At 36.0% G+C, this 25,356-nt stretch overlaps 1 protein-coding gene across 2 annotated transcripts in view; it reads left to right on the top strand.

Annotated features, from left to right (window-relative positions):
* The window catches only part of LOC110441435 (hemicentin-1-like), a 52,346-nt gene that overhangs the window by 21,819 nt on the left and 5,171 nt on the right, over positions 1-25,356 (top strand). For both annotated transcript variants that reach the window (XR_002461872.1, XM_021484564.1), the window contains exons 3-8: positions 10,206-10,469; positions 19,334-19,597; positions 20,991-21,251; positions 22,618-22,872; positions 23,428-23,478; positions 25,042-25,146. Coding sequence is in view for 1 of the 2 variants with exons in the window: in XM_021484564.1 (XP_021340239.1) it covers positions 10,206-10,469; positions 19,334-19,597; positions 20,991-21,251; positions 22,618-22,872; positions 23,428-23,478; positions 25,042-25,146 (1,200 nt within the window). In the remaining variant the exon portion in view is untranslated. The remainder of the gene's footprint in view (positions 1-10,205; positions 10,470-19,333; positions 19,598-20,990; positions 21,252-22,617; positions 22,873-23,427; positions 23,479-25,041; positions 25,147-25,356) is intronic.

Raw genomic sequence — 25,356 nt, 5'->3', positions numbered from 1 at the left:
ATGTAGAACAATTTCCAATTGATTCAATCTATTTCCATACAGAAACATACGGTCTCAGATAATTTTTGTTTTATCTTTCAGTTTTAACGATTTCTGTGACCTAACGCCGATTTCCTGGCCCATTTCTAACTATCGAGACCAAACCCAGCACACAAAGATAAAATCTGCGTACAACGTCATCAGTCATTATGACGTCATATTCGATATTTCCCAAGTATATGTTTCTTAAGGAATGTTTTTTATTTTTTCAACATTTATGAGGTCATAAATGTTGAAAAAATAAATATCATTCCTTATATTTACATTGGCGAATCCTTTCAGTGGATTGATATAACAACGAATAAAGCAAATAAACAGGGTTTGTTCCTGCTTATACACGGGTGCAACGCAGTGGCGAGAACAGTGTTTTTTCGCGGGGGAATGTGACACTATCGTGAGAGATCTTAGCAACCGGCAACAACAATAACACAACAAAATGTAGTTCCATATCCAATGGTTATTTGTAGCACAGGGCACGTGAATACGTGGATATTCCACAAATCACAGTTCAATAATATTTTAAGATGTAAGAATTAAGCATCTAGTTCGGTCGTTCCGAGTGAGTAGTTTTTGAAGTGTATTACTACGCAGTGGGATCAGGTTACTATCAGTTCCCACGTGCTGAGATTCTATGAACACCTGTGTTATGCATTTATGAATGTAATTTTTGTCAATGGGTCTAAGCATACAGAATGTAAATATATACTGATGATAAGCGTAGTGGTTTAGTAAGACGGTACATGTGTTACGGCAGTAGCGGATTACTTTGCATAAAATTGCTACACGCGATTTTTGCAGAACCTTCGGGATTTCTGGACATGATACGTATATGAAGTTATCATATTTATAGATTATAAGAAACAACTTGTTACAATTGCAAACAATTAATTTCTTTCTAGGATCAATACATTTTGTGTAATCAGCTTTTGTTTATTGACTGATCCGCTATAGCCGATGATCCGCTACTGTCGTAACAACTGTACATGTTATAAAGAATATATGTCAGGCATCTTTGTTTTGTGATTCTGCTGTAGGCTACACGATGAGTATCGTTAAATATGAAATGCATGTAGTTTCGTTTACAGTCAAAAAGGAAGGTTCACAATAATTAGGTTTTTAATACAATTCAGTATGGGATCAAGCTGTAAAAATAACAACAACATTATCATAGAACAATATCATATTTTTTGTGTAGAAGAAATTCGGTCTTGGGTCCATGTAAAAGAGCAACATTACGCACGATACATGTATATGTCAGGAGTAGGGTTGAAGGTTGTATTTTTTTTCTACAAACTCGGGTTCGAACTGGCAATCCCGGGATTATCATGAAAAGCCAATTTGATCTATATTCTCATAGAAGACTTGGAAAAAGGAGGGAGGAATGTAGCGGAACTGGACTTGGTCGATTGTCGGCGACCAGGTAGCTTAATTGGTTAGAGCGTCCGTCTAGAGTTCGGAGGGTCCGGGTTTGAACCCCGGTCTGGCAGTGAATTTTCCCTCACCTGTTACATTGGTATACATAATTAAATCGGCTAACGTCCTCTTTAACATTATATACCATAATATACGGGAACACATATAGTCATTATGATACGAATTAAAGTATGGTTCATACTACATTGCCTAGGGATATATGTACATGTCTATTCCATTCAATTATATAATGTACCAGCGGCTTTCAATACGAAAGTTGAACCTCTGTGTGTGATGTGATATAATCTAAAATATTAACGCTTACTCTAAAAAAATTTTCAGGTGGTTACACTATTTTTTTCAATACATTAAAATGTATACAGTATAATTTTATTAAGCGTTCGCCTCTAGGTAGCACATATTTCATATTAAAGTATTAATAGTTAAAAAGAAAGAAATCGTAAATACATTTATTTCATTTCACTGATGTAACACAAGTCAAAATACCATAAACGCATTAAGTTTTTCCAAATGAGACAATCAAATGTAAAAAATCATTTGTAAAAGATAAAAATGTTTAAGTAAAGATTAACTCAAAGCTGAAGCAATAAGAATGATGAAGAATGCGTTTTATCGTTCACCTTTAATAGATAAATCTGTGAACATACGTTTTAATAATGCAGAATTCATCAGTATTTAACTGTTCTTGAAATAATATACAAGCATATTTGAACATTTTATATGTACACAAACTGGGGAAAAGTGTGCAAAAAGAGCGGGTGGGTGCGTGTTTTCTTCATTCTTTTTAACGCTTTTATTCATATGTAATAACTATGTTTATTGGTACATCCGATTTTCCGAAATATTAGACCAGAATATAAACAAATGTACGTAAATGCTTACTTTTTGATACATCTGAAATTCGGATGCATGTCTAAATAAAAGTGTGACTTTTGTGCTAAAAATGCTGTATTTATGAATAAATGTGTTACACAGGAAGATAAAGAAAGCAATCCCCCCACCCGCTTACTTCAACAACCCCCCCCCCCCCCCATCCTCTCGATTCTTTTCAAACCCCAATTCTTTCGAATTTTGTAAGAGTATTTAGGCACAAAAAAGAAAGAATTGTTGACATAATTGAGCAAATATATAACAAGGTCACAGTGACCTACATGTCAACTATGTGTTACCTTTTTCGGCCATTTCTAATATTCAATGCTTTAATGTTACGCAATATACAGAAATGATGAAGAAACTTTAAAAATATAACACGTAGTTTGGTAAAAAAGCGTCCATTTGTGATTTTGGTCCCCCACTTTACCCCCTCAAATCTAGGATTGGTCTCCAAGCTGACCTTAATTGCATATCATATCATGATGGTATTACCCCAATGTATGTATATACAAAAAATAGAACATACCGGTGATAGCCACCAAAAGGCACAAATTGGCACCCCTCCTTTATGTCTTGTCATGACAAGCAGACTAAAGTTATTTAAGGTGGGAATATACTTATTAACTGAAGTTATACATCTTTACCAGTGTAAAGATTTTTGAAATTAATTTACCACGTAATTGATTTGGTATGCATTACCAGAAAGCTATATTTTATATTGTATATATTACCTTAACCATACTTATGTAGACAAGTGGAACTGAACTGGGTCATTTGCCTACCACCAGAGGTAGCTCAGTTGGTGCTATTAGTAGAGCATCCATCTAGAGTTCATAGCGTTCTGGGTACGAATCCCAGTCTGGCAGTGCATTTCTCTCTCCTGTTACATTTTGTGCCCAAATAATTAGACCCACAGAAGATGGTAAAGGTCAAGCCTGTGAATGTTCGGGGTCGATTTAAGACTTCAGTGAGGAAGGGAAGAATGAAGCAGAACTGGACTGGGTTGTTCGCCGGTGACAAGGTAGCTGTTAGAGAGTCAAGGGTTCAAAAACCAATCTACCCGTGCATTTTTATTTTCTTCTCCTGTTAGTGTTACACTTAAGATAAATTTAGCATTATTTAGGAAAATTTGGTTCAGGAGAGCTTATAGTTTTAACCGTACTACGACTTATGTTAATTTGCAGAAAATGGGAATTGGAGAGGAGGTATAAAAATGATGAAATTATGAGACAGTAAGTAGCTTTTATTGCGAAAACAAAAACAAATAACATGCAAATATAGACTCTGTACAGTAGACACTATTTTTGTTATTTGACATTGACTACTTGTGTCAGGGTATCTCTCCTCAACTCTTTCAATTCTATAGAAGGAAACATTCTATATGTTTACTATTCACATGGATTCGTTACAAATGTCTATTTACACGTGGTATTAATATGGTCATCATCTGGGTCACAGCACATGTGTGTATGTGTATGTGACCCATGTCAGTATAGGTTATGTGTTTTGAGACGTTTGTAATGAACCCCTGTGCCTATTGGAGAAAACCAAATCAATTGTAAAACATATTTTTAATCCTGTATCGCTGGAAGCTGAACCGAAATTTATTATGCGCATTTTCATATACATATTCATGTCACCCTAACGGGCGACATTCTATTTATCTGTCACCCAAATTGCATTCATATCGACTGTATACTGCATCTGGTAACAGTTCAATGCGTATATTTACATTTATATGTATATAGTTTGTTTTGTATAGTAACTGAAGCAAAAATACGTTTGGATTTCCCGCTTATCATATCAGTGACGTCAGTAAGTTCAAATCCCAGAACAGCCGACATTTTCAGAAGAAATAATATAGTCCCTCGTGTCATTGAAAATTACACGCACATAAAATGGTTTGAAAACAAACTTAACTTTATTATTTATTTCATATGAGTGTATATATGTTGAAAAACTTGTTAATAATTGCATAACTTCTGCTTGTTTAAAATTAAAGCTGTTTTTCGCGCATTGATAGATTACATGTATTTCGAAGTGATGCGGCGCTGAACGGACTTGATTGTTTCCTCGGAAACGCTTATGTTTCCTTCGACTGGAATATTACGTTATTTTCAGAAGCATATATACTCGGATATGTTTAATTAAAGTGGTCCTTTCAGTAGGTGATAACGATTCTAAGGACATTTCGTTTGAAATAGATTCCATGTATAATCGGTCAGATTAGCATCGCAAGCAGACGACGTTCACAGGGGCTCGGTTTCGTAATTTTGAGAAATGGATGACATCACTGAAAAACCACAACACTTAAAAAGGTATTTATACACATTCTAAATCCTTGTCGATACCCTCGACTTTTACAAGGTTTTAGAAATGCTGAATTGTAGTGTTGTGGTTATTCACTGATGTTATGCATAACTCAAAATCTCGAAACCGATCCCCTGTGTGATGACGTTGACAAACTTGGTAATTTCGTATCTAGAATGGCGCTTACAATAATTTTGTGGTTCCTACACATCTTATAATAAATTTATATTGTCATAATTTGTCAAGTTGCTTTATTTTTTTGCGGTGACCTATATTGCTAAATGCTAACGAACCCAGAAAGTTTTCCGACTATAGGCCTATTGATACCGAAAGTATCGGGCGGCCATGTTTATTTACCTTGTACCAGCTGTATTCCTACACTGGCCGTATCACTGTAAATTGTAGTATACAGTTTCATACACTGCAATTTGGTTTACTAACGACAAATAGGCAAATGCAACACAGAATGTAAATATACATCGATGAATGAGGTATTTATTGATCCAAAGCCGCCTGAATTATCACCAATACAGCATAGCTGCTACATTTCGCTAGTCTAGTCATCGGTGTTAAATCGTTCATAATTTCCCACCTGAGGGCCGCCATTTTTTATGTTATGCAATAACAAGGGAGTTACTGATCAACAAACCGTAATGATCCGGACCGAAAATAGAATATATTCTTCTTCTTATTTATAACTAATCCGAACCTCCTCTTTTTGTGGATTAGTCACTTTTCAAAAATGGCCGCCGCAACTTTTGATGAGCAGACGTCAGGTCGTCTGAGCGTTTGATCTGAGTAGGAAAATAAAAGTAATAAGCATGTTCATGATAAAGACTTTTCAAAAATGGCAGTAAAAATGTCACATAAGTCTCATGTGAATTGTTATACCATAAAAGTTGTTTTGCATCTGAAACAGTTGGAATTTTGAAGATATCTCGTTTGCTATTTTTTTTATTAATATTATATATATTAAGTTTGATTATCTGTATTTCCTCCAAATGCAAATTACAATACATTTCATATTAATAAAGGCAAAATAATACAAAAGCAAAATCAAAACAATGGATAGTTACCTACATGTCACAAAACATGTATATATGTTATTGGACATAAGGTAAGATATGCGTACATTGTACAATCAATATTCTCCCTAACGGTATTAGCATGTGAATCAATAAAGAAAGTGTCATAAACAATTTTGTAGTTACAAATCAGCTGCTGTAAATTGTTAACATTTTATAGACATTCACCACAAAAGTAATTCTAAATTCTTCCAATTCAATATTTTAGTTAACTTTGCCTCCAAACAGATGATACATAATTTCATCTTCAGGTAATGCATGTATATAATGACTAAATGTCAGGGCGTGTATGTTAGGCTATATCCATCCAAAGCTTATCTCTAATAGTACTTGTATATTTTAGATGTCCATAAACATTAGTATCCCATCCTCCTGCTTTACCGGATTTAAGTTAACAACAAATATTCCTCACTTCTTTTTCAGTATAGACTTTCAGTAAAAATGCATCTTTCTCTCCACCTACACCACTTTCAACCTCACCAATCTTTTCCAAAATGAGGTTTATGAACACGTCATCCAACGTATCATCAGAAGGTTCTTTCATATTTTCAAAATGCTTTGCCCATACTTCTATTATTCTTCAGGTTCTCTGAACGTTGAATCATTGTATTTCAATTCTGATTGTCCGCTCTTTGATTTCATTTTTTTTTTATTAAAAAGTTGCCACATCATTTTCTTATCTAGCTCACATGATCGGTCTATTTCTTCAAATTGTTTAGACATATAGTTACAGAACGCAAGTCTTAAAACTGTCTGAATTCGGCTTTTAACTTTGTATATAACACCGATTTCCTATATCTCTAGGCTTAGTCTCATTGATCTATCTGATTCGTTTTAGTCTCATTTCTCTATGAATTACTATCAGATTTTTGTTCCAATACGATTTCAGATGCTTACGAAATTTCAGAACTTTTAATAATAAGTTTGATGACTTGTTTCTGGTACCGTAATTTGTGCTAATTAGGCGTTCAGAGTAAAAGGAAATCTATTAATTTCTCTATTTCTGATACATGTAGCTTTTTCCTAACTATACTTGACAAAGATAATACCTGTTTCAAACAATTCACGAGCCTTAATAAATGAAACAACCTGCAAATTAATGGATTATTATCAGATACATTAGATTCACAATCATCCATAATATAACAGGTTCTCAGCAAATCTGACATACATGTCTCAAAAATAATGTGGTCAATCATGGAATCTCTAATTATATCATTATGTGATACATACGTATAATGAGGACCTTCACAGTTGCTTTGTACGTTTACCGTAAAAAGATTACATCTGGTAAAAAATGACTGGAAAAGTTTGGTTCTTACATCAGCAACAAAATGACACCTAGGACCACGGACTTTAATATTCATATCTCTGAATAAATGTCATAAAGACAGACCAAATAATCTACTTACTCATTAAAGTTTTCAAATGATCTGGACGACGCTGGCATGTAAACAGAGAAATAAAAAACGTAACATCATTGAAAAGAGTGATTTGCGCACCCACAGTTCTATGGTTGTCTAATTATATTGCTTGAACCTTTTGTATTTTTAAAACGGAGCGCTACACCACCTCTTATATAACATCGATATCTGAATGGATCAGCCTCAATAACACTGTAATCAACTTTGTCGAAATAGTCAAAGAATGAAATATTGTGCTCTCTTAACCATTGTTCCGATATTCCACACAAGTGGATATCATGCCTTTGCAGACACTTGATTAGATACGGGGCACGATACATAATACCTCCCGCGTTCCAACACATTACATTAAAACTGTCCATGACTACGTTGGTTTTCCATAAAGACATCCCGTGGTAACCACTCCGTCATCCATATGCTCCTTGGCCAAATGTGGTCACACTTAATGATGTGTTCGTCCTCAGCATCAATGTTGAGCTGCGCGAATGCTGTACCCTTCCACCTTTTTTAGAAGTACCGAAGATACGTAACACAAACACCAGACTGATGTAAGAACTCTCTCATAGCAGCTTCTGATGCCGTGTTTCCATCTATCCCGTACACAAAGAACAGACTTATTTTCCGCTTCTGTTTTCTTAATACTATGAAGTTTTTCGCCAGCTTCCTCGATCACTCTTCAGCACTTTCACAGACGGAAGACGGAAATATTTTGGATACTTGTTGTATCAGACATTTGATTATGTCATTATGTCTCGTAGTTTAACTATTTTTAATATGTGTTCTATCACGTCGTACTTTTTCACGATTTCCCACCTGTTTGGTTCATTTTTGCTGGATGTACCGTTAGATGTCGTCTGACACACTGAAACGGTTCAACACTGGTATGTGTGCTACTGTCCCTGTCTCGTCCTGTTTGTCGTTGTGATTCCCATTTCCGGATTATTTTGTTTTGTCGCTGTTCCCAATTATAATGTCTCTTATTTGTTTCCTGGTTTCCGTAATCTGTTGTTGAATACTGTTCGTGATTTGCTGGTAGTCGACCATCGTCTCATTCAACTTGTCAACATCCGATTCAAAGCTCTTTGTATGTTGTAGTACTAGTTTCAGCTTATTCTTGAGACTCTGAACACCATTTGTCTGCTCGTTGTTAAACCTACTGACAATCTGTTCACAATCAGATATCTTAACTTTTGTTGCGATAATTGCTTATTATACACAGTTTCTTTTCGTATACTGCGTTTAATTTGTCTATGTCCGTTTTTGCTTCACTTATTTCTTTTTTGGTTTCACCGAGTTGATTTTCTGTAGATAATATTTCCTGTCTCAATTCTTTTGATTCTTCATTGTTTCCTTGAGCGATTGTGTCTCTTCTCTTGTTTTATCTATTTCCTTCTTCAAATCCTCTTCTCTTAGCACTTTTGTATCTTCCTTGTACACATTTTGTTATTCTTTTATTGTATGCACATCTGTTTTTAATGAAGTCAACATCTCTTGGAGGATTTGATACCTGCAGCACCAATGTTGCTAGTAGAACTTGTTATCGGTGTTTGTGGTTCCTTAGATTTCTTAAACGGCACTACACCATGGAGTTTCTCATCGTACTCCCCGTCTAAAGCACGTATCAACACTTGGCAATATTTTGCTAAATTCAATCGTACAGAAGCAGTCTACTACAATCAACAGGTAAAATGACTAGAAATATCACAGATGAACAACAACTATGTACATGTCGTTAACTAACAATAGTATAACAAATATAAAAAAACTCACCACAATCTGTAGTTTCTGCACACAAATTTTCAATAGCAATTTAGCAAAGCTATTTGTGGCTACGCATGGCTACCTGTAGATCCCTAATTAAAAACCGTAGACGGATGAGTCGATTTTCATATGAATATCTGGTGATGATCATAATTATGATGCTCGTCAAAGTGGATAGATGATGATGATGATGATGATGATGATGATGGTACTAATTACGTGTCATTGCTCATATATGATGATGATGATGACGATGGCGATGATGATGATGATTATTGAGAAACTCGTGCATCTGTCTTCAAGTGAAAGTATGTGTGATGTAGATGTTACAAAAGATCTGAAAAAGAAGAAATATCAGTGAAACCTGACCCAAGGGTCAATATTAATATTATGATTGTGTTCGTCTCGTGATGCCGAGCAATGAAATATAATGGCTATGGGCTAGGAAAAACAACCGTTTAAAAGTTATGGGCCAGGAATGAAGTTCCAAAGGATGGGCCAGACCCATCTGTTTATTATAATATTATGACTACATTTATCGTGTGTAATGCCTATCAAATGTATATATGACTATGGGGAAGGGATTTAATCCGTTTCAAAGTTGCGTCCCAGAAATTAAGTCCCTAGGGGTGGGGCCAGACCCACGCGTCAATAATAATATCATGACTGTGTTCGTCTCTTGTAGCACATGATTGTGGGGAGTGGATCTCAACTGTTTCAAAGTTATGGCCAAGAAATCAAGTTCCTAGGGGTTTGGCAGGACCCAGGTGTTAATTATTTTATCATAAATGTGTTTGTCTCTTGATGCTTAGAAATTGTTAGCATGGTTATAGGCTGTGTATCTCGATAATGTCGAATAAAAACTCTATTTGGTCCCACCCAAAGGGGAGCCACATCTCCCGTTTATACAAAAGTACACAAGTAAATTCATCTTATCCAAGGATATTCTAGGCCCTAAAATTGATTAAACTCCTTCCATTCGTACAGAAGTAGAAGAGCTTTGAATGATTTACCCAAATTCACCTTACTGGGCCCGCCCCTCTTGGCAGGTGAGCTAAAAACGATATTAAATATTTGTATCATTTCAATTTAAACATTTCCGGGTAAATTGGCGTACAATATCAACCTACCAATATACTGAATCTAACAGATCAATACAACATTTTTTTTTCTCTTTTAACCCTATTGAAAGAAGGATACTTCTTATATTTCTGATTAGAAAATTATTTCGTAAGTAAATGTTGATTATGATCAATTTTTTAAAAAAAATATTCTGTAGATGGTCCTCGAACCTCCCTAGCCCTGTCCCCATCGGACACTACCTACACCAGGACGGAGGGGGGCACATTACCGGACATTACCTGTACAGCTGAGTGTAGACCTGACTGTACCTTTGTCTGGACAAAACCTGACAACACCAACTTTACTGCCTCAGCTGTGTTATCACTTGGACAACTGGACAGATCAGAACACGGGACGTACATATGTACTGCTGGGAATGTTGTTGGAACGTCAAGTATCACTACCAGTGTAAACGTACAATGTAAGTATATTTTATACTGTAGGTCCGAACAAGTGCACAAAAACATTTTTGACATATACTTGATGTCTAATTTAGTAAGATAGTATCTACCTATAGAGTTCCAGTTCTCATTTTTAGAGTGGGTTATCTATTATATAGTTTTGATTTGTTTACTTTGTACATATGTTTCAAGATCTACCATTCCCATACTTCCTTTTTTTATTTTACTACAACACATTCTTCTTTCCAGTTGATTTACATTTCCATCCCAGATGTAATCCCAAATTATCTTGTCAATTTCTTTTAGATATTTACATGGTATGCCCCTCGCTTCTATTTCATATCCTATAATACATCTAATTAGTGATTTAATGATTAAAGTTTTCCCGCTAAATGTTTCTGGTTTTCGAAATTTGCAGACAGTTTTATATTTTGTTAATTTTTTCTTGCCAAATTTTGTCATATCCATGATGAATTCCTAGAGTATATCCATGATGAATTCCTAGAGTTTTCACATTTGTTTTTGTCCATTTTATGATATTAAATCGCGATTAAATTGCGATCGGGCATCCCTGGCGAGCTGATCTAGAGATTTTGAAATATTTAGATGTAAAACCATTAGTTTGAATACATGTTTTTGATTTTTTTCAAATCCAAGTACAAAATTTATTAAATTATTTAAAACATTTTAATATCCATCCGATTCTATCCTATCAAAAGCCTTTTGTTAGTCTAGAAATATAATTGAGATAGAGTTAGTTTTATATAAACAAAAGATTAATACTTACATTAGTACAAAATGTATCCTCAGAAGAATAAAACTATGTTTTATATTGTTAGGTGTATCCTTGTAGTTTTATAGTCATACATGTAACAAGATTTAGCAAACCTAGTCAAGTTCTGAAATTGTTAAAGGAAGGATATTTCTCTGTTGAATTTGTCTTTGAAGAACGTCCCGGATATGTTCTATTGCATTCAAGTAAGAAGATGCACCAGGCCAATTCATTTGGTCAATTGTTTCAGTTTCAAGATATTTCTGCACTATCCTTGCACGATGGGGACGTGCATTATTATCCATCAGGATGGAGTTTGGGCCAATTGCACCAGCATATGGTCGAACATTAGGACGAATGATCTCATATCTGTATCGCTGACCAGTCAACGTTCCATTTTCTTATGACGTACAAGTCTATTTTACCGTCAATAGATATGCCTCCCTACAATATTAATGAACTACTATCAAACTGATTGTGTTCTGTAACACAGCAATCACGAAATCGTTCATTTTTCTCTCTCCACGCGCGTCTCCTTCCATCGTTAAAATCTACACAAAATTTAGACTCACCAGTAAAGATATCGGGACGAAGATGATGCAGTTTCCAGTTTACATGGTTTCTGCAAAAACATTCTTGCTGTCCGTTGTCGTGGGGTCAAAATTGGCCTAACGGCTGGTCTACAAGAATGACGAGTCGCTTGATGTAATCTATTTGGGTAGGTTTAAGTTGAAATCCGCACCCTTATATGATTTCTCATGTTGGTATTCAGCTCTACAGCAGAAGGAAACCTATTCCTCTTGACCTGTAGAATAATCGTGAGGTCCAGGCAGGCTGTCGTCATCTTGGCCTACCACTTATTGGTCTCTGGCAGACAGAACCACCTGCCTGGAAGCGTTGCCACAATCGTCCAATACCATTTTGCCTGACATTAATGTTCCTGGCCACATTTCGCTGAGTAATGCCAGTTTGAAGCATTTCTATGGCACTACCGGCCTGTTGTACACTCAAGTGCCACCTTTTATACATTTTGTCAAATTCAATCACAATATTCAATAACTGCTAAATGAGGGAGATTCAAATAATTTATCAATTGTTTCTGATGATCGTAATATTCCAGTTTTACTCTATATCGTCGGGTACGTATACAAAGCCGGGTGCGTTGACTGCTTGTCGTGCTCCAGATACAATGTTGCACGTGCATATTATGGCGAAGGCAGTAATTTTTAAAACGGAAAGCGGACAATAAATCCCGGCGAAATGTCAGCGAATTTCCTTCAATCTTTAGATATGACCCTTAACTTTTTCTTGCTGAGAATATATTGTTGGGCATTACTAGACGAACTTATCAATGCTACTTGGATTGACTGTGCGGTTTGATCTTGCCCCTGGGTTCTTACTTCCTCCGACATAACATGAAAATACAGTCAAACCTGCTCGAGCGGTCACCTGAAATAAGCAGCCAGTGGTCCGTCCGATATAAAAAATACTATATAATGAACCTGCAATAAGCAGCCACCCATCTAATGCGGCCAGCGGTCACAAAACCCTGGCCCGAGACGTTATCTCCACCTGTATTCAGCGGTCATTTTGTCCAAAAATTGACACCAAGAAGATCACAATATATTAACAAGAACACCTATCAATAGAGCAAAGCTAATTGCAATGTGTAATTAAAAACCAGACGTAAGGTTTGACACGTTGAATTGACAAGTTGTTTAAAATACATGTAGATTTCAGTACTGGTGGTTGTCTGCTAGCGCAAAACGTATGTGAAACACGTGTGTAGCCAAACACAAATAAATTCATAATTTCAAGAAATTAATCACCAAAACGCCTTTGTATTTTATGGATTATGCATTTATATTCAAGTATGAAATCTTACCCCTGTTGATGAAGGGAGAAAGATTCAAAATAACATAGCAGCTTATATTGCCGGGAAAATATCATTATAACCCGTGGATGTATGAAAAATTGGTTGTGATTTTCGGGTGAGCCTGGTTTTAGCAGCCACCTGAGTTAAGCGGCCAATTTCTGCCGGTCCATTGGGTGGCCTCTTAATACAGGTTTGACTGTAGTTTAAATCCCCCATAGTAGTGTACTTGATAGGCATATACAGACGTACATACCATTGCTTTACTAGGATTTTGCTACGTTTATTTGGTCGACATAACAACAAACATTTCAGTATACTATACTGTCCTTTGTGTCGAGATTTAGCTTGTGTTACGTCTTATGTTTGTTGTATTTTTGACAATTTTCTTTTTTCTTAAATTGGAACCAACATCCGGGTCAGCTATGAAGGCTCTCGAGCTTTTTGTTTGGATTGACATGGCACGTGCTTTGTAAACACGCAGGTGTCCCACATATCCAATAGTTGACGCTGAAAATGATCCTAATATGCCAACGATGGATACCTTATATTCAGCTAAAGTTGGAACAGCAATACATAATTTAAATAGTTTCGGTAGACAACGAGTGGTGAGAGAAAGTGATTATATTTTGTAAAACAGGTAGGATGGACCATATCATAACATTGGTTCTTCGACAAATAATTCAAATTTCTATTATGTACATGTAAGCAGGTATTACTATATGGTTTTCATATTCATATATTACTAAATTTAATATGTCAAATTGTTGAAATATGTCAGAAAGCTTAAACAAATTGATATAAAAAAATATATTGAATCCTTAAGTTATAAAATGTGAATGTCTATCGTTAGAAAAAAGTTTAAACAGTAACTAAGGATAAAAAAGCGAAATCTCATATTTTTGAAATAAAAAAAAAAATATTGGTTTTACTAATAAGAAACATCTGAACACAGTTGACATTTTCATTTTAGGTAATCATTTCTTTGCAAGAAAGCGCATTCACATTTCATTTTCGGTTATACGTTCCAAGAGTAGATAAAAAATGAGTACAAATAACACATCGCTGTCTGCATTCGCGTCAGAACTGGTCGAACCGCCCTTATATTGGATGCATGGAGTATATTTCGTTTGGGTTAGGACCCTGTGTCCTTCGTCCTGCTGCAACTGTCCTTAGAACAGCAGCACTTACGAATCTCGGACGTCTTGCCTAATAGCAAGCATACCGACATATCGCTGATTTTGACCAGCGTTGAGTAACCCAATGCTGTAGCACGATGAATGATGCCAAGATTAATAAAACTACGCCTGGAAATGTCGATAATTTGTCATATATTCAACAAGAAACACGAAGAAATTCGCCATGAGTATTGTTCTGCTCACTTAGAGCTTAAACTCATGATGCACGTATACACTCATTTGCCTCTACCTCGATTATATATACTACGTGTATGGGCAATATGAGATGATTAAATTAATACATTTCTAGGTTTTCTGTCCAATATTCTTGTATACTTGTACTTGACTTTCTCAGTTCAATTTTGTATAACGTAATGTAAATTGAATGATCATGCAATTAAAATGTGAAATATGAGTTGTCATTTAAGGATTGACCTTCATTTTGACTGCGTATACGGTATTATGAACGCAGTTGGCAACAAACATATTCTATGGAGCACGTTAGGGCTCCATAAAGAATATGTTCGTTGCCAACTGCGTTCATACTACCGTATACGCAGTCAAAATGAAGGTCAATTCTTATATTTACATATTTTCCTACTATGATGGTACACTCAATATAAAGCTAACTCCAATACATTTGCTTTTATAATGGTACAAAGCCTTCGTAACGTGCGTAAATCCAAACAAATGAACAGCCTAAAGCCTGCGAGCAGCGATGGATCTCCAACGTTACCAATATGACGTCACAATGTAAATTACGTCATCAATAGGAAACAACGGTCTCCAAGGAATCTCATTGCGAATACGGTCAAATGTACGCAGTCACGGTTTACACAGCTTCAATGGGAGCATATGTAAATATATCCTAATATTTACATACTGTATGATTAGAGCCATTGGCAAAAATTACATTCATAAATGCATAACACAGGTGTTCATAGAATCTCACCATGTTGGAGTTGGTGTAAAACATAGTAATCTGATCACACTGCGTAGTAATACACTACAAAAACTACTCACTCGGAACGACCGACCTAGATGCTTAATTCATACGTTTAAATATAAACTTGAATTTCAACCCAAATAAACGTAAATATCTGTGTCATTTATGTACTATGGATACATGATTATGCTGTAAATTAAGTCCACACCTCAGCGTTAACGGAAATTACACTGTAGTCTAATACATTTGTCAACATGAACGTCCCAAAACAACTTAGCTGTCAGCTGGACGATGAAACAATAACGTTTGAGCTGGAACTGCCCGATATGTCAGAAGAGGAAGTAGAGAGATTTATTTCTACTCTTGATTTTTCATCAATAATTGAAATGAAATCAGCACATTAAGGAAAAATTTGCCACGATTGCTGACCCCGGTATCCCATCCGCCGGGCAGCCGATTCGGAGTGACCCCCCTCATCAATCACCTGCCAACAGAACCTTCCCGATTTAAGACGAAGAGCGGAAATCCTTTGAAGATGCCAACCAATCTCTAGCAATAAGGAGAAATACACAATGATAATTATCTTTATTTCGCTGATGTTCGTGATGTTGTTGAAAGTTATATTTGCGTATAACTGCACAATAACAAGTATTGATGCTGATTAAGTAAAATCGGTTGTTAATTTAAAATATACAAGCAATCCGAAACACTTCAGCATTACACATAAGACCTTCTTTTTTTGAAGGGTGTAGCATTGAAACGTCTGGGAGCATGTCCCATTTAGCAGTATACCCACAAAGGAATTGGAAAACAAAATTAGTTTTTTCTACTGTGAAGCAAAACCAAAAAAATAATGCGAAGCAAATTGGTTTGGTTTGGTTTGGTTAAGTATTGTTTAACGTCCTGTCAACAGCTTTGGCCATTTAAGGACGGCATCCCCTGTGTGCAAGATGAATGCGTGTAGTGTATGCGTGTGTTTTTTTGGGAGGCTGCGATATATTCGTGATTGTCTCATTGTAATAGCACGGAACTGATGCCGAATTTATAGTGTTACCTCACTGAAACATACTGCCGAAGACACCCTGCAGGACACCCCATCCGGTCACATTATACTGACAACGGGCGCACCAGTCGTCCCAGTCCTTAATTGCTGAACGTTAAGCAAGGAGTAGAAACTACCATTTTGAGGAGTATCACAAGAACANGGGGGGGGGGGGGGGGGGGGGGGGGGCTATAAATAAGTACATTCAGGATATCGGCCGCAGTATTGATATTGTACGATATAAAGAGTTTAAGGTAACAAACAAAACTCCAAATGGGTTCATGAAAAAGCAAATGAAGTCTGGGACATCTCGACCCACACAACATAAGGTAGTTATCGAAGCAGTTGATTTAAAAAATATTGCAACCTAGAAAGTGCTAAGAAAATCCGGTAATTCTCCGTCAAGCTGTATGGTACGCTTTGTCGATACACTTTGTAAGTTGCGGCACAGAGTTCCACCAACAGTTGAAATTCAATTCGTTCTCTTCCTTAATGACGAGAATGGCGAGTTTGTGCAGCTCTATCAGGGCGGATTGACGGGTTACGAGGCTCCCACGGGGAAACGGATGTATGGATCCCCGTTTCAAGTACGTGTCCTTAAAATACTATCCCAGCGCTGAAAAGCTGTTCAATCATTAGGCATATGAATACTCTCCGTTATGGTTTACTTCAAAACCGCTGGCCGCACGGACATTTCAAGGATTCATGTCGGGAATGTGCATCGCTGTCGGTGTAGACCGCTGTTTCACAAACCACTGTCTCCATGCGACTGCAATTCAACAAATTAATAATTGTTATTTTGAGGCAACACACATTCTGTTCATGACAGGACACCCTAGCGAATCGTCAAATCGTCAACACGAGAACAGTTAATACAAGAGGGACATTTACATTTTACAAATTTATTTTGCTGTAAGTACATTATATCAACTCAAACTATGCATTGCACATCACAGTTAGGAATACATTGTTAAATATGCATTACAAATATATGGTCCTGGACGCGCATCGTCTCTGTCCCCTCCGTACACAATCTACACCAGAAATGAGGGAACACGTTCGCAGATATCAACTGTAAATCTACCTGTATACCTAACTGTACCGTTGTCTTGACAAAACATGACAAAATAAACATAACTGCCCCAGCTGTGTTGTCACTTTGACATCTGGACAGGTCAGAACACGGGACTTACAGATGTGCAGCTTGGTGTAACCAGAATAACCATATCCAGGCTTTGGAGCAAGTTTACAGCAACGGATTCAACGGCAGATTGTCCAAAGTCGAGGAGGCCATGCATAACGTCAGGTAAACAGGAAAGGTATATCTGCTTAAACGGGCAGTAACGGCGGCAAGTACTGCTTTCAACATCCAAATCATCATCGTAGTTGTACACAAACTGCATTCCGTCGGTTGATCGAAGAAGGACTACGTTTTTAGCTCACCTGCCCGAAGGGCAAGTAAGCTTGTGCCATGGCGAAGCGTCAGTCCGGCAACTTTTACTTTAAAAAGATACTAGTCCTGAATGACTTAGTGGATTTTAACTTTTGGTCTGGATCATCTTTAGGCCAGAGACACTCAATTTTGTATAAACGGTGGGTATGGCTCCCCCAGGGGGCAGATGTGTGGAGCCTAATAGGGGAAATATAGGTACAACTTTAAAAATCCGTCTTCTACCATAGGGATTGAGGGACTACATTCCAATTTGGTCTGGAACATCCTTCGGCCAAAAGCATTCCATTTTGTATAAACGGTGGGTGTGGCCCAACTAGGGGCAGATGAATAGGGCCGAATATGGAAAATAGAGGTAAACCTTTAAAGTTTTTCTACTATAGGGATGAAAGAATTTCATCCTACTTTCGTCTGGAACATTTTTAGACCAAGAACACTCATTATTGTATAAACGGTGGGTGTACCCTTCCCCCTCCCCCCCCCTCCCCTAGGGGCAGAGTGGAGAGGGGCCGAAATAGAGGTAACACTTTTAAAATGCATCTTCTAGCGTAGGAATACTATTTATCCTTAGGACAGGACATTGACATTGGTGAAATGTCTACCTTATAAAAATGCATAAAATTGCTTGGCATGGAAAGACAAAACTCTTTTGTTGCTATGAATGTGATTCCAGGGCATCTGCCCTTGTCCTTTTGGACTTACTTCATGGGTCACTATTTGGAATAGTTTTTTATCCCCATCGCGTAAGTATTTAGACTATTAGTACGACGTGACAAGACGTATTTTCTACTAATGACACTGTTCTTTGTGTTTTGTTTGCTCCTGGTGATTTAGTCTTTGTTACAGCTTTTATGTTTTGTACTCTTTAGACAAACGCGTACGCAATTCAGCAATTTTAAAAAGTTTATACTAAATTCAAGATATTAAAGGTCTTAGAAATTGAACTGATAATGTTCTGTAAGCACAAAAATGTCTCTTTCTTCCTCACCCTTCTCATAGTGGACTATGGGAATAAGCCACAAATAGATACATAATTTAAGCAAAACATGTTTTTTTATAGTTTAAGCGATGGCTGTGACCATTTAAAGGGACATATTGAGTATCTCAAATTTGAGGGAAAAGTTATGAATAATGTTAATAAGCAATATTTCTTTTAGACATAATTTCAATATTTCTAGTATGTACGTGTATACAGGTATAGATAAAGGCTTATCACATTCAAATTGTTAAAAGTTTTCAGGGCAACATGAACCATGTATTTAAAACCTACTGACTGCTTAAACTACACAAATGATTATCGTAGTGTATGCTCATCTTCAGAACAACCAATAATAAGGGAAACATAGATAAAGACAACAACGTAAGGTGTTATTTCAAGTCAGAAACGTATTTCATATTTGTACAGGCTGAGTTCCTTTTTTATGAGGTTGTAAGTAATTATTGTATTCGTATTCGTTAGAAACCCACTATAGAAATTTAAAATATGCATTGCGCAACACATTTATTATTGTGTATATACCATATAGATGGTCCCCTCCGAACAAAAATGCTACAATTTTTTGTCTTTATTGTACGTTGTTAAACATATATTTTGTATACTATCTTTATCTGTGAATGTTTCAGACGGTCCCGGAACCTCTACAGGTCTGTCCCCGTCGGACACTACCTACACCAGAAATGAGGGGGACACGTTACCGGACATCACCTGTACAGCTGACTGTAGACCTGGCTGTACCTTTGCCTGGACAAAACCTGACAACACCAAATTTACTGCCTCAGCTGTGTTGTCACTGGGACAACTGGACAGATCAGAACATGGGACGTACAGATGTACTTCTTGGAATGTTGTCGGTACCTCCATTTCAACCGCAAGTGTTATTGTTCAGTGTAAGAAAATTGTGTGAAATAGAAAAAAAACATAAATGTAAAACATAACCGTGTTATATCTTATGTGATCGGAAAGAAATCATGAACAGTTTCTAAACTTGTTATTGCATATAAATTCACCCTTCTAGTTTCATTTGACATTAAATTGCTATTAAATATATATGAGTGTGATTGTGATAACACGTATAGTACAGACAGTTGTGTGTGTTTAAGATATTTTATTTTGTTTTGAATTTCAGACTGCTCTTACTTTTTATATTGACGGACCTTGCAAATTTTACACAATGGGAACGAATCTAAATTAAGCATGTTTTCATTATGCTAATGTCTCGTGGCTTATGTCTCTTTTGCTTCACATAAATTATCTGTTTGATTGATATTAGGAGACTTGCTATATTAAGGACTGTTAATGAAATATTTGTGTAACTGTAATTATGGATAATATTAAGATCGCTGTTTACTTTCTGTCCAGCTCGAACGTAGTTGTATGAAATGAAGAACAAGAACGTGCTGAAAGAAATGTTTTCCTATGATCGTCGAATTAGGTTGTTGAAGCGTTTGCTTGTCGCTGATTTGCCCGAACCAATGGAAAAAGAAACAGTTAATGTATATTTGTATCTGAATACGGTTGTTTTATAGCGTTTTATTTTCCCTTGTAGTTAAATTTAGGCTAACCAACCTGTTCATATGAATAACCTTGACCAATTGTCAAGGTAATTGGTCAAGGTCACATAGGTCAAATGGCTTAAATGTTTTTAACAATTTACTCCGAACAACTAAGAGTCCTAGGGTTTTGTTTATGCTGAATGAAAGGCTGCATATTTTTTTAAAGGAATTAGTTTATATTGAGTCGAGATAATGAGTAAGTAGATACACTAGCAGACCTCTTATCCCATATGTGACCGCTTCTCTCACACGTTATTTTTAATGAATTTCTGAGCGGTCCTACAAAAACTGCTGTGTATTTTAAGTTCTATTTTGTCGGAACTCGGATTGAAAAATGTTTTTTATTATTCATGGTTATCTGAAATCTATAAGTTTCAAAAAAAAAAAAACATCAATATTATGCCCTTTTAATGTGACATGTACATCGTTACATATTTATGAGACCGTGCCCTTCCCTTCGTAAATAACTAGCAATTCAGTATAAAAAGTGTATATTACAGCCCGGTGTTGTTCATATATATTCATTATATAGTTTTTCTCACTTATTAAAAAGGTTAGATATGTTTTTGAAATACTGCCATACTAATAATATGAGTAACAAGTACTAAAAACAACAACAAAAATGTCATTACCAAACTTATAGCGTGTAAAATTAACTAATTTGATCTTCTTGTCTTGGTGTTAATATATTGAGTTTAGACATTGTTGACATCTTTATTTCATATAGACGGTCCGGGTAGATCAATTATATCCACTCCTGGCACTTTTTACAACAGGACTGAAGGTGAAACTGTACAGGACATCACATGCACAGCTGCCTGTAGACCTGGCTGTACCTTTGTTTGGACAAAACCTGACAACACCAACTTTACTGCCTCAGCTGTGTTGTCACTGGGACAACTGGACAGGTCGGAACACGGGACATACATATGTAAGGCTTGGAATGTTGTCGGAACTTCTAATACAACAGTATCTATCCTTCTACATTGTAAGTACGTTTAGAAGCTTTCAATAGGTGTTTTCCCGGCTTTATATTCCATGCTACCTAGCCAAGTTTATTACTTCCCGAACATGTAAGGGATTATCAAACTGAAGCTGACTTAACCACTAATACGGTAATGTTTATACTATCATTCTATATAATCGATTTCCATTCATCATATTATAGATCAAAGTGAACTTTATATATAAATTACCTTCTACATTGTACGTTACAAGAGGAGTTAGGTGTTGTAAGCCAGCTTTCCTGTTCGATGGCACCGTTGCCCTCTGACCTTTTCATTTTATTCCACAATGACATTACACGTTTTACTGGTCCGCGGTTTTCTTTTTCTTTTGTAATTTAAACGCAAACGCATTGATTATTAAGACATGTACGAACTTATTCAACACTTTCACATCAGGATATTCTCAATGACATTATTAACATTAAATCCAATTGTTATCGTTATATACAAAGAACCTTCACTGTTGATTTTCTAACCATGCACGAGTACATGGATTATAGATCTGCCGATCTCTAAGCTTATACATTTGTGTTATCAAAAGCATTAGCCATATAACTGTTGGTTACAATGATTTTTTATCATTAATTAGCGAATTGCATTAGTCAAATATTTATATAATTCACCATACGGATTATACAATGTAAAACATGATACTCATTACTTATGTTTAATGTATTTGAAGTCCATATTACTGAATAGTACTTACCTTTTTAAGAATTAGAATTGACGAAAGGTCAATCTAACAAGTATGTAATCATGGGCAAAGAAAATTCCTGTGTCCAACCTATACATCGTTTAACTAATAACAAACAACTCACAAATGATGGTGACTTGAGATGTTACCACTTTATGGTTATGTATTTATTTATTATTTATATAGATGTCAGAGTGAAGCAAAACATTTGTAATAGTCTGTCGATATTTTATTTTAAGAAACGCAACATAACGATTCAGATTAATAACAGAATTTTTTGTGTCATAATATTAAGAAAATACTTAGGCACTCATTTGCTATCTGTTATGTAATCGTAACGCCATGCTTCTTTGCTGATTAAACATGTTAGCTGTTCAAGTGCAAAATGTAAAAATTTAAATTCAGTACAACTAATGTAGCTTTTTTTGTAAATTATCTGACTAGAAGGGGTAAGGTCAATTCAGATACATTGTACCGAACGTTACCTAATAGATAAATAATATTTATGTATAATAGTCGATAAAAAAATCAGTATCATGTTCATGAATGACTCATATGTTTTTGTCTTAAATCAGAAACAATTCAATATCAAAAATCTTCATTCATAAACGCATAATATCAATATGTTGAATAGTGAAATGCATTGTTTTTAGATGGACCCGGCGACAGTATAACATTTCAGCCCGAGCCAGATGTGTTAGAAAGCATAGAGAACCAGACCATTCCAGAAATCTTATGTTCTGCTGACTGTAGACCTTCCTGCACCTACATCTGGTCTAAAGCTGGCAGAGGTTATCCAAACCCACTGTCTCTGTCTGTTGGCACGACAGACAACGCTGGACAATACACGTGTACAGCCGACAACATTGTCAGTAAAGGAACAAAAACATGGAACCTTCTTGTCAGATGTATGTATTTTCTTTTACTCACAAGAAAAAATAGGAATTATGTTAATCTCAATCTACCAACTTCGTCAGTCACCAGTTAGTTTTAAACATTGATTAATTCAATGTTGCCATACGAAAATAAACACTTGCTCCATAAATCAACTATGAACACATCATTTTCCCAAATCTAACCCTTTGAACATTCTTAACAAATATTTAACTTTTGCAAAAAATAATTGTTTGCGTCAAACCTCGCCGTATCGCCATTGCAGTGTAGTTTTATGTACTGATGGGCATTTTAAAATCAACTCGCAAAATAATGAAGGTAAGTTTTGGTCAGTAATAAATTTTGACCAATGTGCGAATCAGGCTTATTTCCAAGTAAAATGTCGATTAAGGGATGCACTAACAAGTAAGAGGAAGTGTGAATGCCGTTTTCTCGACGTCCACCTAATCAATATTTCCAAAACAAATTGTCGGTTAACAGTAGAAATCCTAAATCCGACTAAATATCATCAATGGTAAGAGGTTCCAATGCTTTCCTCGTTTGACAACTATATTCCTTGTACTTTGCAGCATACACTCGAGGAAACACAAACGATAAGTTTGGATGTACAGTTGGGGAAGGTAAATTTCACTACGTATTCGCTTTATCATACCGGCCCCAAAAGAAACGTTGCATTGCTGTCTTTATAGTGTTTCATTAACGTATCGAAAATGCTTTCAGTTTACATTGTCAAATCGGTAACAATATGTGTTGTATCAATTAATTGACTTCCGTTTCATTCCAATCTCTCCATGAAACGATGCACCTCCCCCCAAAAAATAAAATAATGCAGGATCGGCCGTTGGCCGTCGAATACGTGGCTGTAAACTTACCCAAAAGCCTAGGGAATGGTTATTATTCTGGCCACACCAAACCGCCGTGCGACCTCAGCGTACCTTATGCTATCCCCAAAATAGTAGTTTTTTTCCAGATGTTACGAACATGTCATATTCTAAATAATAAATCGTTTCTTTTGGGGGCGATTGTAGGTAATAACTTACTTATTTTCAAATAATTGAAGGTTACTTTTTTGTTTGATCGGATCAATTTTTCAAGTAGGAGTATTTTGTCGTTATAATTTTAACACCCATATCTTTAGATACATCAATAGCAAATTGTGCACTTTATTATTTTATTTAAATGACAAAAGGTCCAGCATACTGTTGTCTCTCCAATGAAAGCAAATGTTGTCTATCCATTTCCTCACATGTTTGATCTTTCATATAAAACTGGATTTATTGAAAAGATTATCACGTCCACGAACAAAACACTTGTACAGTTGTTTATCTTCATCATAATCATAAGGGAACGAATTGCCATCGTCGATCGTATTGAATCACCCGAACTTGAAATTAAGAACAATTTAGAATTTTAAAAAATATAGATTTACACTCCGCTCCTTCGAATAACGTCAGTCCTAAAAGTTTGTCCGGGGTATATCTTCTATACCATTTCACATGAAGTAACAAGATTTGGTAGGCAAATACATCTTGGAAGGCAAAGTATCATGTACAAAAAGAAGGTCACTCTGACTAATGGTTTAACCTTTGACCTAACAAATTGTCTGTAGTATATCTTCCAAACTATTTCACCCAGAGAACCAATACATCCTGGGATGCTTGAGTGTCCAGCAAAAAAGTCACCGTCACTTATGCTGGCTGGAGAAATGCGGAGTACAAAATGTATGCCACTCCAAACTACATCCTGAGATAGGTGTACAAGCTCTGTAAATAAGAATTCAGTACCGATGGGGGACTATGGATTGCATCATAACTTGCCTTAATAACAATATGACCAACAAAGAGTTGAAGTGGTTAAATGTAGCAGTTGGCTATGTATCAAAGAGCTTGTTCCGATTATCGTTCACTCTGTGAAATATGTCAGATAACCACGGACAAATTTATAACAAGATATTTCGAAAGATGCATTTTTATAAAAACATTCGGCAAGTTTTACGATCACCTTCAAATATTAATTTCGTACATTCGTAAGGTTTATCGCTTTTAAGCTCAAATGATGATTTTGTAACACTGTCATATTCCATTCCATTTTTTTATATGTTGGCGACAACATACACACTAAGGGTGTATGTAGGATGTTAACTGAAGATACAACTTATGCTGTATATTTTTTGTTTGATGAAGAACGTTCCTGCTGTACAGATACCATGTATGTAACAGGAGTTGTCCTGACGTGTACTGGTGTCATCACGCTCCTGTTGACAGTTGGACTTGGGATATTTATTAGTCGTTAGTATATCTTATTCAAATCTTAAAAAAGAAAGAAAACAAAATACAAAATCCAATATTGCTAACAATATTAATAGTAGTTATGTTTCGTATATTTATATTCATGCATTTGTCAGTCTGTTGTCTATAATATGAGTGAATACAACATCTTACAGACAACTCAGTGGCGGATCCAAAGGCTTTTTTTGGGGCTTCAGGCCCCCCCCCCCC

This window comes from Mizuhopecten yessoensis, unplaced genomic scaffold, assembly GCF_002113885.1.
Source record: "Mizuhopecten yessoensis strain PY_sf001 unplaced genomic scaffold, ASM211388v2 scaffold715955, whole genome shotgun sequence".
Lineage (NCBI taxonomy): Eukaryota > Metazoa > Mollusca > Bivalvia > Pectinida > Pectinidae > Mizuhopecten > Mizuhopecten yessoensis.
The sequence above is the reverse complement of the archived record's forward strand: the minus strand, read 5'-3'. Positions and strand labels throughout refer to the sequence as shown.